The sequence below is a fragment of the Loa loa genome (genome assembly GCF_000183805.2).
Source record: "Loa loa unplaced genomic scaffold supercont3.157, whole genome shotgun sequence".
In the NCBI taxonomy this organism is placed as follows: domain Eukaryota; kingdom Metazoa; phylum Nematoda; class Chromadorea; order Rhabditida; family Onchocercidae; genus Loa; species Loa loa.
Window position 1 is genome coordinate 120310 of NW_018108337.1, and position 13997 is coordinate 134306.

The following is a 13997-nucleotide window of genomic DNA, read 5'->3' on the forward strand; positions in this document are numbered from 1 at the left end:
CGTGATATATGGTCTTACTGCATTGATTACCATCGGATGGTTTAAAATTCTTTTCTTCATGACTGTTTTTACTAACAAAATATCGGATGAAAGTCATACTACCTGTAAGAGTGGTGAGACTAATAGACTTCATTTGGTTCAATAAAGAGCTCAGTGGTGGGATAGAATCATGAAAAGGAAGGGATGTGAGAAGCTGTGCACACATTGCACTGCTCGAGTTTTTTTTTTTTTTTTTTAAATTAAGCTGGAAATCAGTGGATGCGTTCACTCACTTATCATTACTTTCTCATTCCCAAATATGTTCACAAACTGAAAATTACATTTCCATTTTCACTGTCCATTTATAGTTGAGGATTTGATTTCCTGAAATGGACATTTACTATTTTTTTTTATATTTTAGTCGAATACTTGGCTTATTGTATGTAAAACAGCAACATCAAAAGCTTATTCTCACAAAATAAGTCTACAATGCCGAACTAATGTGTCATTTGACTGCTTCAGTAACAGACAGAGAAATAGGTTGGTGTGTGTATATGTGTGTGTATGCGTATGTGTATGTGTGTGTGTGTGTCTGTCTCTGTGGTGTGACAAATGTAGGCAATAATGATTCTTCATTGATAGTGTTGAGTAATGAATAGTAGTGATGAATTACTGAGATGGGAAAAGGTAGTGATAGTGACTTGTAATGATGATAAAAAAGAGGAAATGGCAGACGAAGGTTGTCGTATGAGCTGTGTGGTGAGATGGAACATCAAATGATCAGACTATTCAGCCAAATGAATGCTGATTACTACTGGTCACTTGGTCGACAATGAAATTCTAATTGGCTTTGAAAATAAATGACAACAAATATATTGCCCCGATTACATCTCTTTACCCATTCTGAATCATTTCGGCGTCTATTTTACTTGCTCCCTTCATCTTTGTATCAATTCTCGATATCACTCTTCCACTTTTTTTTATTTGATATAAACTTCAACAGTCATTACTACTTTTCGACCGTCTTGTTCTTTTAGTCGCATTCCTCTCAAAAGTTTCAAATTGTATTTGTCCCTAAAGTTAACCGTTTCCTACCTTAATCGCAATCTCATACAGATTTTAATACTTTCGGATAATATTAGGCCATCATGATTCCAGTTTTGACTATCATCTGTTCACTTCTTCCTTTCTACAATATTTTTCATTATTAGTTGACATTCGCATTTATTATTACCGGATGGAACTATTTGATTGTAAATAGTTCGCTATTGTTGTTTCCCTTCTGTGACAATGTTCACGACCAAATATTTAAATTTTTGAAAAGAAGTGATTTCATCGTGTGATCATTTAATATAAGCGCAACCTCATCCTGGTTACTGTCCACGTTGTGGGAACTTTTTCTTACAACTCGAAATGACCGAAAATGTGATACATATATCCAATTTAAGAACTATATCTGCGAATACCTAATAAGCACACCCATCACATTGCTTCCGTCATGCGAATTGCATTCTACTGTAAATCGTGTTAGATAGAAAAACAAAATGTAAGGTACTTAATTGTTTGGACAGTGTTAGTAATTAATTGGATCGATTAATTGGTGTCAAAATTAAAGTTGTTGGTTTCTGAAAGAGAACAAAATACTAATGGAGGAATCAGTCGGAATTTTAGAAAAGTATAATTTACTGAAAAATCGGTTACGAATCAACCGTTGCACCACGATTGACTTACTGATAATCACTGATGATCATGAAACTCTTCCAGATAATTGTTTTGAAACCAATGCAGTACAGTTCCAAATTGAAGGTAGCGGTTTATGATAAGATGTATGATAACAATTCACTAGGGAAGTGATACCATTTGCAGTGATTAAGCAAGACAGCGAAGGATAGGACTTGAGATGGCCAAAGCTTCCTTTGAACTTTTACCTCTTCTTTAGAAGAAATGAAATGCTTAAAGAATCAATGTGGAACTGTTGTGGTTGTTTAGTAAAGAAAATAAATCGTGACAAAATTGAAAAGCCATTTCTTATTACCATGATTTTTGTATGAACACACACCATGTAAGTGAATGCGAGTTGAACCGATCCGTTTTCGTCTACTTCTGTGTATGAGCATTCGCAGTTCTATGGGTTACGTACGTATGTGATGTGGCATTGTAACATGTTGTGCTGTAATGAATCCTATGCTTAGGCATACATTTGTGATGCTTCCATCCCTATTAAACTTGTAGGCCTAAGAATCTTATTACCATGTATGCATCATGCAGCTTATTATTATAGATTCTGACCTGTGGTCTTCTTCAACACTTCATCTATCTTCTTCCAGATTGTTCCACCATATTCGTTATTATATCATCAAAGTAGGTCAAACAAATAAATCAATAGTTTTCATGTCACTTTCTACTCATCCAGTTCAGATAATAGATAAGAGAAGCACAAAACTCGAATTTTATATTTTCTCTGGTTCACATGATACAGTTTCGGACGTAAAGATACAAATGCATAATACTTGTATATGCAGGGAAATTCATTCAACAAAAATCAAAAAAGAATCATAATTATGCAACCGCTGACATGTAGTTCTGATTGCATACGACTTCTATTACTTATTTCTTGCTATATTACGATAACCTATCGACGGATTGAGCTTTGGAACACTTTTTAATTTTAAAACACAAACTTTACGAGATAGTGAAGTAGAGATGATAACGCGTAAAGGACTGGATAATCTCAGTCTTTCATTAGCACTTTCAGTGAAATATGTTCGACAATAAAGACTTTTTGCGCGAAGCTGGATGATGAGACGAAGGAGTGGAAATGTTCACATTTGTGAAGCATATTCAGAAAATGAATGGATATGTAGTACCCGGGAAAAAGCTAAGAATTGCACCCTGCGATTTCCAACCTTCCTACTATTATTTCTTTCGTTTTTTTAGTTTAGTTTTTATTTTATTTCTAAAACTCTTCGAGCCATTAGCTTTAAAAGCTATGTTGAAAGTCACTGAAATGAGCAAATAGTCAGTGTTTAAAATTGTTCAAGCTCTTAATACTTCCATTCGGCAAATATCTCCCCAGTAACATGACGAAATGCTAATTTATAACTTATGCTAACTCATTGCGCCCACGAAAGAGTCTGAGAATGGATTATGCTTCTGATTTACACCAGCGCTTTTTTCCATTATTTTGTAATGAAAAATTGAACATTATCCTCGAACTTCGCCGCCGCTTCATCGGTAATTAGAATGATGAATAACCTTTAAAAGCGACAGGTGGATTTTGCTATAACGCTACTCGATTCTCTTAACCTTTAATTTGTCATTTCCATATTCAATGATTACTTTTTTAGGACATATAATCCTGTTTAGACTGTAGTGTACTTCCAAATCTTGCTGGTGTGAAACTTACCGAGACAAGATACTGTCAATTACGAAAAGTGATTTCTTTGAATCAATTTTTACTATTGGATAGTTGTTATCTTAGGATTAGTCTAAATCGAACAAATGCAATGTGTTGGGGGATATCATCAAATCACGTTGGTTTTTGCATTAATGATTTAAATAATTGATAGGCTAGGCGTCATTGTGTAATCGGAGTTGAATGCGATAAACTCTTTCCGCATATGCAGTAACTGTTGGTTTTCAATGACCGTTGTTTTGGAAAAACGATTTATTTTTGTGATGACATTCCTCACATATTACTTATCTCAATTAGTACCACTATTATTAATGCAATATTTCCATAACTAGTCTCATTGTCACTACTGCTTATGATCATTTTTTTTCAGTTTCTTCCTTGTTCTTTTATTAAACTTAACAGAATCGCTTCTGACTTTCGAGCATGCTGTTTTTTTTTCATTAGTTGTGAACGAATAACATTTTACAAATAAGAATGTGACCACTGACTTCAGGAACTCTCCAATGATATCTATTTCTTTTTCCGATTTTTTCCAACACTGTTGAAAAGTGGAAATATAAGAAAATATCATGGATTTCATTCTATTCATCAATAACATTCCTTTAGTAAAAGAAAATGGTAATTTCGTTTAATGTAAGGTACAAAGTGTTTTTTTAGCACATTTCAAAAGCATTGCTTCTGCTGAATTGTCAATTAAAGAAAAGACATTCAAACTAATGATTGAATATTTTAAGATATTTTCCACTTCTGGTATTTTTCAGAAAAAACCCTGCGAAGAAGGATTTTGGAATGAGTAATAAACCTGAAGCGCCCATATCCAACAAATGACTGTAGCAGTACATCTTCATTTTCGCAGCAGCAATCAGTGTTGATATCAGAAGACTTGACTTCAATATTCACCGGTTATTTAGCAAAAAAAAATCATGACAACGGCAGCATTACCACAGATAAATAATTCGGCATTAACGACTCAGCAACTGAATTTACTTAGCACAGCTTCAGCAGCGGTATCAACCCATTTGACTGGAAATAAAATATCGCCGATCTGTTCCACTTCGGTAGTAATGTTTAATTCTGGATGTCAGCCACTACAGCAGCATATAAATTTAACCAGTCAATATAACCAGCCAATACCAATGCTCCCATCAGCTACGAATACATTCGAAGGCATCCCAATATTCCTTCTCTCTCAGTCGTCTTCAAGTTCTCCCACAGGCGCTTTATACTACAATCCATATCAGCGATCTATCACCGTATGTTCAAAGGCTTCTTTTCACAACAATTTTCTTACAGCTTCATTTAGCGAAAGCCATTTTGACGTTTTTGGAGATACTTCACAAAAGTCTTTTGATCCTTTAGTGCACTTATTTCCTAATATTAACCAATTGTATGCCTGTCCAGGCTGGCATTTAAGGTGTCATGAAGATTTACGATGTAAATCGACCTCGTATATCCCATATCATATATTTGCAACATATTTGGTGACTCGAATTGCATTATCGTAATGTCCAACAATTGACAGGGTGTTTTGATTTGCTAGAAACATTTAGAAATATTTTTTTAAAGCCAAGCGGGGTCATTTAAAAACGTTGTCATTTCTTCACTGCAAATGACACATGGAAGCTAAATTTCGTACAGAGAAAGTACTTACGAATAGCAAAATGGCAAGCGCATTGACAATAATATGCTTGCAGGAATCGAGAGCAAATATGTGTCCAAGAAGTCAGTCACCAAAAGTGAACACGAATAGTATGTTTAAAATTGAAATATTGAATTACGTTTAAAATGAAATTGAATTATTTGATAAAAATGGAAAAAGGAAATTGATGACCATCAGATTGGCAATCGTACGAAACCAACTCAGTTTTGATTTATTTCAGAGAATTTCCATGTATTTGTTGGCGACCTTGCGACCGAAGTAGACAGTTGTACGCTGAAAGCAGCCTTTGAAAGTTTTGGAGAAATTTCGTCAGTTTTCAGACCCTCTTACAATTTACCTCTTTACATCCTTGCCATGAACTTTTGCTTTTACCAACGTTTATTGCCGTTGGTTGCAGTATTTTCTGAACACTTAAGTTCTCTTTTCTTTATTGTATACATACATCATCACTAGTTCTCCTGGATCGAATTTCCAGTAGTTACCCCTAATTGTTTGTCGTACAATTCTAGTAAATGTTGTTTTTTGGCACGGAGAACACACTCCATGCTGAAAAATTCATGTTTCAGTGAGGCCAAAGTGATCAGAGACCCTCAAACACTGAAATCTAAAAGTTATGGCTTTGTGTCATTCGCTGTCAAGGAAGTAAGTTCGTTCATGTTTTACGTTGACTCAAGGTCTTTTTTACTATTTACTAAAAAAAATTAAGGCACTGGTCTTCCTTTCATCCTTTCTTTTCCCCATTTTATAGTGGATCACTTTCCACTCTACTTAATTGTAAGTGGTCGATGCACACTTTATAGCAACAACCTAAAAACATGAAATCTTTTATTTCCTGCCAGTTTTTTCTCTCAGTTCTTCGAATGCAGAGAAGTGCTGGCCTAGCAAGAGATCTATTGCACTGTTTCATATTAAAAGTGCTTCAATTTTCAGAATGCGGAGAAAGCCATCGAAAAAATGAACGGTCAGATGATTGGACGACGACCAATACGTACAAACTGGGCAGTACGCAGATTTGATGGGGGCGAGGAGTATGCCATGAAGCCACCGACATACGATAATATATTCAACGCAACCCATGCTACCAACACATCCGTCTATGTAGGCGGCATTTCGCCTGCTACCACAGGTAAACTTTTCTGTACGGTTATATGAAAATTGATATACTATTTGTTGTAACTGTTTCGGAACATCAGCCCACTACCTGGGTTTCGTTCTTCTTCAATCACATCACAGCTGCCGTTTTTCCGGTCGGTTTGTGGTTTTGTGTTAAAAATGTTAATAATGACAATTTGCAAATATATTGCTAATTGTGTAGATTTAATTCATGTATCATATCGTCTGACACATGCCGTCAACAGTGATTCGTTAAATCAATGATAACGAAATCTCAGTTTGACTCAAAAAGTTGAAACTTGTTTGATTTTACAGAGGGATTGGTCTTTGGCCTTTGAAAGAAATTACTGCCTAACAAAAAAGTTTTCGATTTATTAATATTTCTCGTCAACTACTGCATATACTCCTTCATTTCAAGCTATCCTTCATCGACCACAACTTGATCCACAAGAAATCAAAAAATTGAATTTAAAAGCTATTAATTTATTACTATATCTCGCAAGTAGCATATCCTTAATCCAGTTTTCTAGGGATCTAATGGTATTTTTCTCGTTATGAGGTAAGATGCAAGATTTTCAGCAAATTCTTGATCGGTCGTGCTCACACATAAAAGTTTGAAAATTTGGTGGAAAGGAAGTTCTGCACCCGTGGTCCTCTATAAAACTTTCAAATTCAAAATTCTCAAAAAGGATAAATCCGTTCATCCAAATCCTTCTTCCTTTGTGGCTTCCTTCGACAAAAAAAAAGAAATGCAATGAACCTAATTAAATCGAAAAGATGAAAGGGATGAAACCTGTTTCCTACTTTTTGCTTGTTTCTTATTGATTTGCTTTGTAGCGAACTTGTTTCCTAGCGAATTTGCCTGAAACGAGTCTCTCTCAGTTTTTTTTTAAATAGAATATGTAGACTGCAACAAAAACTTTAAGATGCAATAATTTGGAAGATTATGTCATTTAGTTAAAATTATGTTGTCGGAAGATTTAGATTTATACGTTGCTACAGACAAATCTTGAAAAATGCATCAATTCTGAGAATTGGATGACTGTAAAAAAGATCTTATGTGATCTATGGATAAATGCAGATGAAGAACTTATGCAACCGTTTTCCGCAATTGCTACTGTCACCGAAGTGAGATTATTCAAACAACAGGGATATGCATTCGTACGATATTTGACTAAGGATGCTGCCACTCGAGCCATCATGTTTATGCACGGAAAAGAGATAAACGGTCAGAAAATAAAATGCAGTTGGAGTCGAACAGTTACGGAAAATAAGGTAATTATATTTTGATACTCACTGCTTTCCCAAGTATACACATTTCGTGGATGACCTTCTAGCGTTTTACCAGCACTTCGAAGTTTTCCATCAATGTAAACCGATGTGTCGGAATTAGTAGAGGTTGAGGAAAGCGTAAATATCATACATACATGAGCTATACACAGTCTTTGATGAAGAAATTATTCCAATTTATCGTCATTTAAAACATCATTTCAGTCATTTTCTGTCAAGAATTATCACGTAAAAACTAATAAGACTTTTCAGATTAATATATCAAATCAAACAGCCAGTAATGTAAATCTATTGACAAACAGTATCATGGGATTCAATCCGCTTATAAATCCAGTATCATGGAGTCAAACTCACTGCTTTCCACTGTTCTGTGGGCATCCGTTGCTCTTTAGTCAACATTCATATAAAAGATAGAAAAGGAAGGTATATTAAAGCACTTCACATAAAAATTACTGAATTATCATTTGGCACATCCTAAGATTAATTTTCCCTTTCTATTCCAATAATAAATTGCTGTTTTTCTAAAAAATAATTGAATTAATCAGACTGTTATTACATTTCATGCCTGCTGCATATAATCGATGAAGGGTTGTCGGATGCAAACTTTAATAAAAAACGTTATCAGTTAGTGAAAAACTTATATAGCTCAAAAAGAAAAGGTGAATTCTAGTTTTGTTTATCGGCAACAATAGTGTTTTATTGGCGGAGAGAAATGCTGCTGGCTTAGTGAAATATGTTATGTATTATCATTTCATATCAAACAATTTGTTGTGAAAAAGGAAATTTTTAATTTAATTACGAATCATTGATTCAATTTTTGTTTGAATAAGAAACAACCTTTTCTTCAAAGAATTTTTCGTTGGGAAAAAGCGTTTTGTATTGATCGAGGTGTGCCATTTATTGGTATTAAATATGTTAGCAGCTTAAAATTTTTAGTTTCACGAAATTAAGTATTGATCTTGTTTACAAAGTGATAGTTCGATAGCGTTGAAGTACAACCGTATAAGTGTGCTCGTATATTAAAAGCGTGCTGTAACATATTGGCTGTTCAAAAGGTAGCCTAAATTACCGGAAACTTTACCGGGCTTCACAGAAGCCAAATTGCACAGCAGGATTTATGCCAAATGTTAATTAACTTGCAATGGAATTCAATCCAAAAAAATTATTTTAAGCTGAATAACAGTTAAGAGCAAAGGTGATAATTACTGACCTTACCATACTCATCATAGAAACTTTTAATATTATAAAAGTTACATAGGAATGATGGGATGTTTGAACATCACAGTTCGCTGCCTGTCTTTTGTGGTGTTTTTCCTCGCTCATTAAAAAATGCCTCGCTGCTCCTTTTTCCCTTTCTCGTGTTTTACCAATTTATCCCTCTCCTAAGACAAGGTCCAGGCGATCTAAACAGCAAGTTCTCAAATGATGGTGAATTAATCGAAGAAATTTAAATGGTTAGTATCATGGTGCTCCTTCGGAACGATACCTACAACACACATGTAGACAGACTGGAAATTTGATGCGCTGGTTTATTATGTAGTCCTGATCCTGGCAATTTTAATTTTCCAATAGTCTTATTCCATACAATTTTATGTATCCCATCGCTCTAGTTACTAATCACTAGTGCAGTAAATATTTTCGTTGGCAGTCATTTTCTTTTCTATGATTTTTCATGCATATGGTTCGATATGTCAACAGTGTCCAGTGAAGATCGCGAATGATTCCCAATCTTTTTAGCTTGGTACCATGAAAACAGACAATGTATTCCAGACGGAGAGAAGGAAATAAATAAATGACTAGGATTGCTTCTACATTTATGATTACTGCGTGGCTTTAAGACAAATTCTCTATATTTAAAAAAAAGAAACAAATTCTATATATTTTAGAAACACTACTGCCAAATTTTCCCTTTTGGCAGCAATGTTATTAAAATTATTTCTTTTTGTTACCAAGAACGAATTTTTCATTCTCAAAATAGGTAGACAATTTTATTTAATACAATAAACTTCCGAAAATCATGTCGCTCGATGATCGTCGAACTCTATATGAATGTCACCTTCTATTTGCGTGCTCTTACTTCATGCAAATAACTTGATTTTTTTTTCTCACTCACTGGAATGCGTGAAACAGAAACACTTGTCTTTAAAAGGAACTTATCACTTGTCTTTAAAAGGGTCGAGAAGCTCAGCGCAATCAAAAAAAAGGAGAAAGCATAGAAGTGAGTGGTCATTTTGCGCAAGAAATATAGCTATTTGCATTGGTAACTGAAATGGGTACTTCATAACTAACTTCACGGAATTCGTTGTTGTGATATGTAACGACGACATGTGCGGAATTTATTACTAATCAATTAGCAGCTTATTACTCGAAGTTCACTTCAATCAATTTAATGCGTTTACTACAATCAATTTAAGAAAATACGTAAAATAAAGTGCAGTAACCGAAAAGTAAATAACAACACATCAAAGAAAGAAATTAAACAAGTTCATACCATCATTTACCCGCCAATCCTGCAGCAAACACAACTTAATGAAATAAATCTCTTTTTGGTGACAAAAATCACAGCATGAGTTTTCTAAAGAACGCATCAAAATATGAGTGCCAACACCGAAGATAAACAGTATAAAAGCAAAATCGAGCAATAAAGAGATATTATAGTAAGATTTATTCCAGGTCAATAAAATAATCCCGTATTCCCAAAGCACATATTCATATTTCTCAACAATGCCAAAAATAAATAAGGCATTGAAATAAAAAATAAAATAAATACGCCACTAACAAGAGTATCAGTTAAAAAATTAAGTCAACGATTAAGAATGAACTCAAATATTTTCTAATACGCCACTAACAAGACTATCCGTATCAGTATCAGCACTATCACTAATCAGCAGATTCTCAAAATCCTCGCCTTCATTATCATCAGTCAGGACGAACCGTCTGTGTAATCTAAATATGATTCAGGTTGCTAAAAATTGCATCAATTATAAAACTAACTCGTGTTCTATGAGTTGATATTACCTTCAAAACTCATAACAAGTGGTGAAGAAAATGAGAATTGCTTACGTGATATCCGCCAGAAAATAATGCTGATTTGAACTAGTTGGCCAAAATAAATGTACTAAGCAAGCGACTGCCGCAAAATTTGCTGTCATAGTTATGACTGAAAAAAACGACAGTAATGATAACAATGAAATAATGCATTTACAAACAGATATTTGACAACTGTAAGCAGATTAAAAGGAAAGTTAGATAATAGAAGACAGATGAAGTTATAGCTTACCAAGGATCATTTTAAATCTCCACAGAGCAGATATAAAAGAAGCAATAATTCCAAGGCCTAGGATATAAACAAACCATACAAGAAAACCAGCACCGAAATGTGCCAAGAAAATTGCTTTCTGCTCATCACTCTCTCTGCAATTTAGATGGATGAAAATTATGATGAACATTCGCAGTTGCTTAGCAATAGTGAAGCCATTAAAGGAGAACTAACTCATTTATCAGGCGACAAATTTGTACCAAGAACCAGAGCGCTTGTAATAAACGAATTACAATCATTGCGTAGCCTGACCAAGATTTAAATATATCGATATCTTGCAGCACGTCGTCAACGAAAAACTGCATATTTTTTAACAAATAATATGCAAAAATTGAAAATGAAGCTAGAAAAAGGAAAAAAGTCTCAAGTACTAGGGAGCTTATCGAGAATGAAAACCATCCAAACGTTTTAGAAACATAAATAAGACAAAAACATACAGAATTGATGAAAAAAAAGCAGAAAATGAGCAGACGTAAGAAGCACCCAAGTAACAATAACTTTTGGATGTAATAAAATTCCACTCCTGCTGCCGAATGACCAACCGCAACTAAGTAATATGAGCAGTAAGCAAAGAAGGCACGTTGACATCAAGCGAGCGATCTCACCAAGAAGGCGAGCAAACAAAACTCCCTGAAAACAAAAATATATTACATCTTCAAAGTTAGCAATGTTGTCTGAAAATCCATAATAATCCTTGTGTTTAAATAAGCTTGAAGCTTGTCTGGCCATCAAAAGAGAATATGATAACATTTATGCAATGCAAAGTTAGACCGAATGCTTTCAATACAATAACATAGTTAAGAAGCTGATGGCGAGGGAAAACCGATGCAGAGTTGCATAATATCACAGAACGCCACTGACAAAACCAAACCGCTACATATAGTATAAAAAAAAGCATGTATATCTCAGCAGAATTCTGCAAATGACCATGTTAACAAGGAACTGATCAGAAAACGCTTTCGAGAAAAAAAAGAAACCGAAAGTCATACAATATCGTTTACTAACTTTCAAACAAAAGTGTGATTTTATTCAGAGAAAAAAACTGAAGCATACTTGCTCTTCAAAGCTGAACTGATGGCCGAATGGATCCAAATAAGGCATGAAAGGGCTTCCGTTCGTAAGCCATAAATCATAATGTACAATAACCTCCTTAACTGACGATTTCCACGAGCAGTAAGCATCCAAATAACAAGCAGCCATTATCACATACCAATACTGAGGAGTTGATGGTTCGTGAATCCTGAGAGTCATCTGAGAACCATTTACTACCTGAAGAGCAATGCCAATGTCAACTATTTGTTAAGTAAATTTGCTAGATTGAACTAAAAAGCTGCCATATACGTCTTACCCGCCAAGATTATGTCAATTTTGACTCACTTTTAATTGAATACGTTTCCGATTTGAGTGATTATAATGAACAAAACAAGATATTTGCAAAACAAAGTCTCGCACAATTATGCCCAATGCAGCATAAAGGCAACAGTTAAACAGAAAGTAAAATAGTACATAACAATAAATTGGAACCTTCCCAGGCATGTCTTCCTCAGCACAGAGTTTTCCTGTTGGACAAGGAATCCATCTCATGAGGTCGCCTTTGCCCTTCGGAAGGCATTTCCTTTCAAACGCAAGTGAACTGATATTCTGAAAGAAGTAGAAAAATCGGCATCTTTCTTTCACTTGACACAAATTCTAATTCTAGGCAAAAATATAAATCTCACTAACGAAACGCACAGTCCTAGCAAGATATAACCGTGTCACAATGAATAGTAAAGCAGTTGTGAAAGCGAAGGAATATTTAGAAGAATCAACAAATTTTTCCAATATTTCGCATTACTGCATATTTGTAAACATGCGGCAAAGAGCAGAACGTGTGAAATCCATTATAAACATAAATGGTTAAGGACTATATGTTTTAATGAACTCCACAAAGGTAAGCATCAAGAACTTCCACAATGCATTATTGAAATACCTGTAACAAAGAGCCACATGACTGTCCGAGCGCTGCTTTATCAAGAAATCCATTAATAACTGTTCTCGGCACAATCATCAATACTCCTCGCACTACAACAATAAAGGTCAAACAGCAAAATAAAAATATCAAACAAATTTTAATCGTTTAGAGTGAGGCAAAATCTAAAAAGATGAGAATTACCTCCATTAACTGTCTCTGACGATACATTGCCATAAACAAATCCACAACTATGCTCCATATCCAATGGATCTATTTGTTGGAAACCAAATTTAGCAAGGATGAAGAATCGACCATTGCGAGAGCTCCAGGTGCCAACAATTCGTATGGCTTGACTTTTTTGTATGATGGTGTAACAAATTAATTCAAATAGTAAGATATTGGAAAGACAGTAGATCGACAGATACTGACTCATTTTCGACGATCATTTTTTTGCCTTTAAGTGGTAATCTGCATAACGATATGAGTCCAGGCAATAATTCATGTGTATCGTACAAATTTCACTTCTGAAATTGAAAAAAAAAATCACTATGCATACTATCAATGTAGTCCAGATTATCAAAGCGACCCATTTTATCCCATGTACTCAATCTTGTATCCTATTACCTCTTTCTGTGACACAGAACTAGAATACTCTTAAATTCTTTTATTTGTTACTTAAATTCTGTAGACCGAGCGGTTCTTTTCTGTTCCCATCCCGTCATCTGACATGAGAGTATTCTCCCACTTGAGAACATGTACATCCATTTAATGCACAAATCCTTTTCAGATGTTCAGAGCTGTTTGAAAATAAACCCTCCTAATAACAAATCTGTGCTAAAAATTTCAGCTAGTCGCCAAATACCAACCGGCCAAACAAAACGGTGAAGTTGAAGAAATAGGAGTGCAGGGGAGGGGGGGAGGGGGGGGGTTTGGGGAAAGTCGCGCTGAATGATCTTGCCGCTTGATGAACGTCAATAACAGATTTTATTTGGAAAGAGAATTTTTCCCTAAATCTTGCATGTGTGGCAATTGGTAACATTTGGGCCAAACAATGAAGAACTTTTATGTACCATTCCTTTATGAATTTTTTACTTCTTTCTTCCCATCTCCCGAGTTGGGTGTATTTTCGTGATGAAGTTTGGGTGGAATCTTAAGATTTCTACTATTAACAAACCACCAAGTGTTATATTAGTGGCTGGAATTTAAGTCATTGTTTATGTTATGCCAACATCCAGCATGGCCATTATAAAGATAATATATCATTTTGCGC

General features: G+C 34.8%; 2 protein-coding genes across 2 annotated transcripts; one reads left to right on the forward strand and one right to left on the reverse strand.

Moving 5' to 3' along the window:
* Window positions 1-4317: 4317 nt before the first annotated feature.
* On the forward strand, window positions 4318-7457 carry LOAG_07126 (hypothetical protein; the record flags this gene model as incomplete). The annotated part of the gene is made up of 6 exons (XM_003142660.2): window positions 4318-4647; window positions 5089-5143; window positions 5275-5362; window positions 5621-5696; window positions 5985-6180; window positions 7249-7457. The coding sequence occupies 6 exons, from the start codon at window positions 4318-4320 to the stop codon at window positions 7455-7457; spliced, it is 954 nt and encodes a 317-aa protein (XP_003142708.2).
* A 2822-nt stretch (window positions 7458-10279) lies between these two features.
* On the reverse strand, window positions 10280-13259 carry LOAG_07127 (hypothetical protein; the record flags this gene model as incomplete). The annotated part of the gene is made up of 9 exons (XM_020447346.1): window positions 12929-13259; window positions 12746-12837; window positions 12301-12417; window positions 11830-12045; window positions 11260-11406; window positions 10951-11075; window positions 10738-10871; window positions 10521-10617; window positions 10280-10403 (listed from the first exon to the last, which is right to left on the reverse strand). The coding sequence occupies exons 1-9, from the start codon at window positions 13158-13160 to the stop codon at window positions 10280-10282; spliced, it is 1284 nt and encodes a 427-aa protein (XP_020302414.1). The 5' UTR covers window positions 13161-13259.
* Between the last annotated feature and the right edge of the window lie 738 nt (window positions 13260-13997).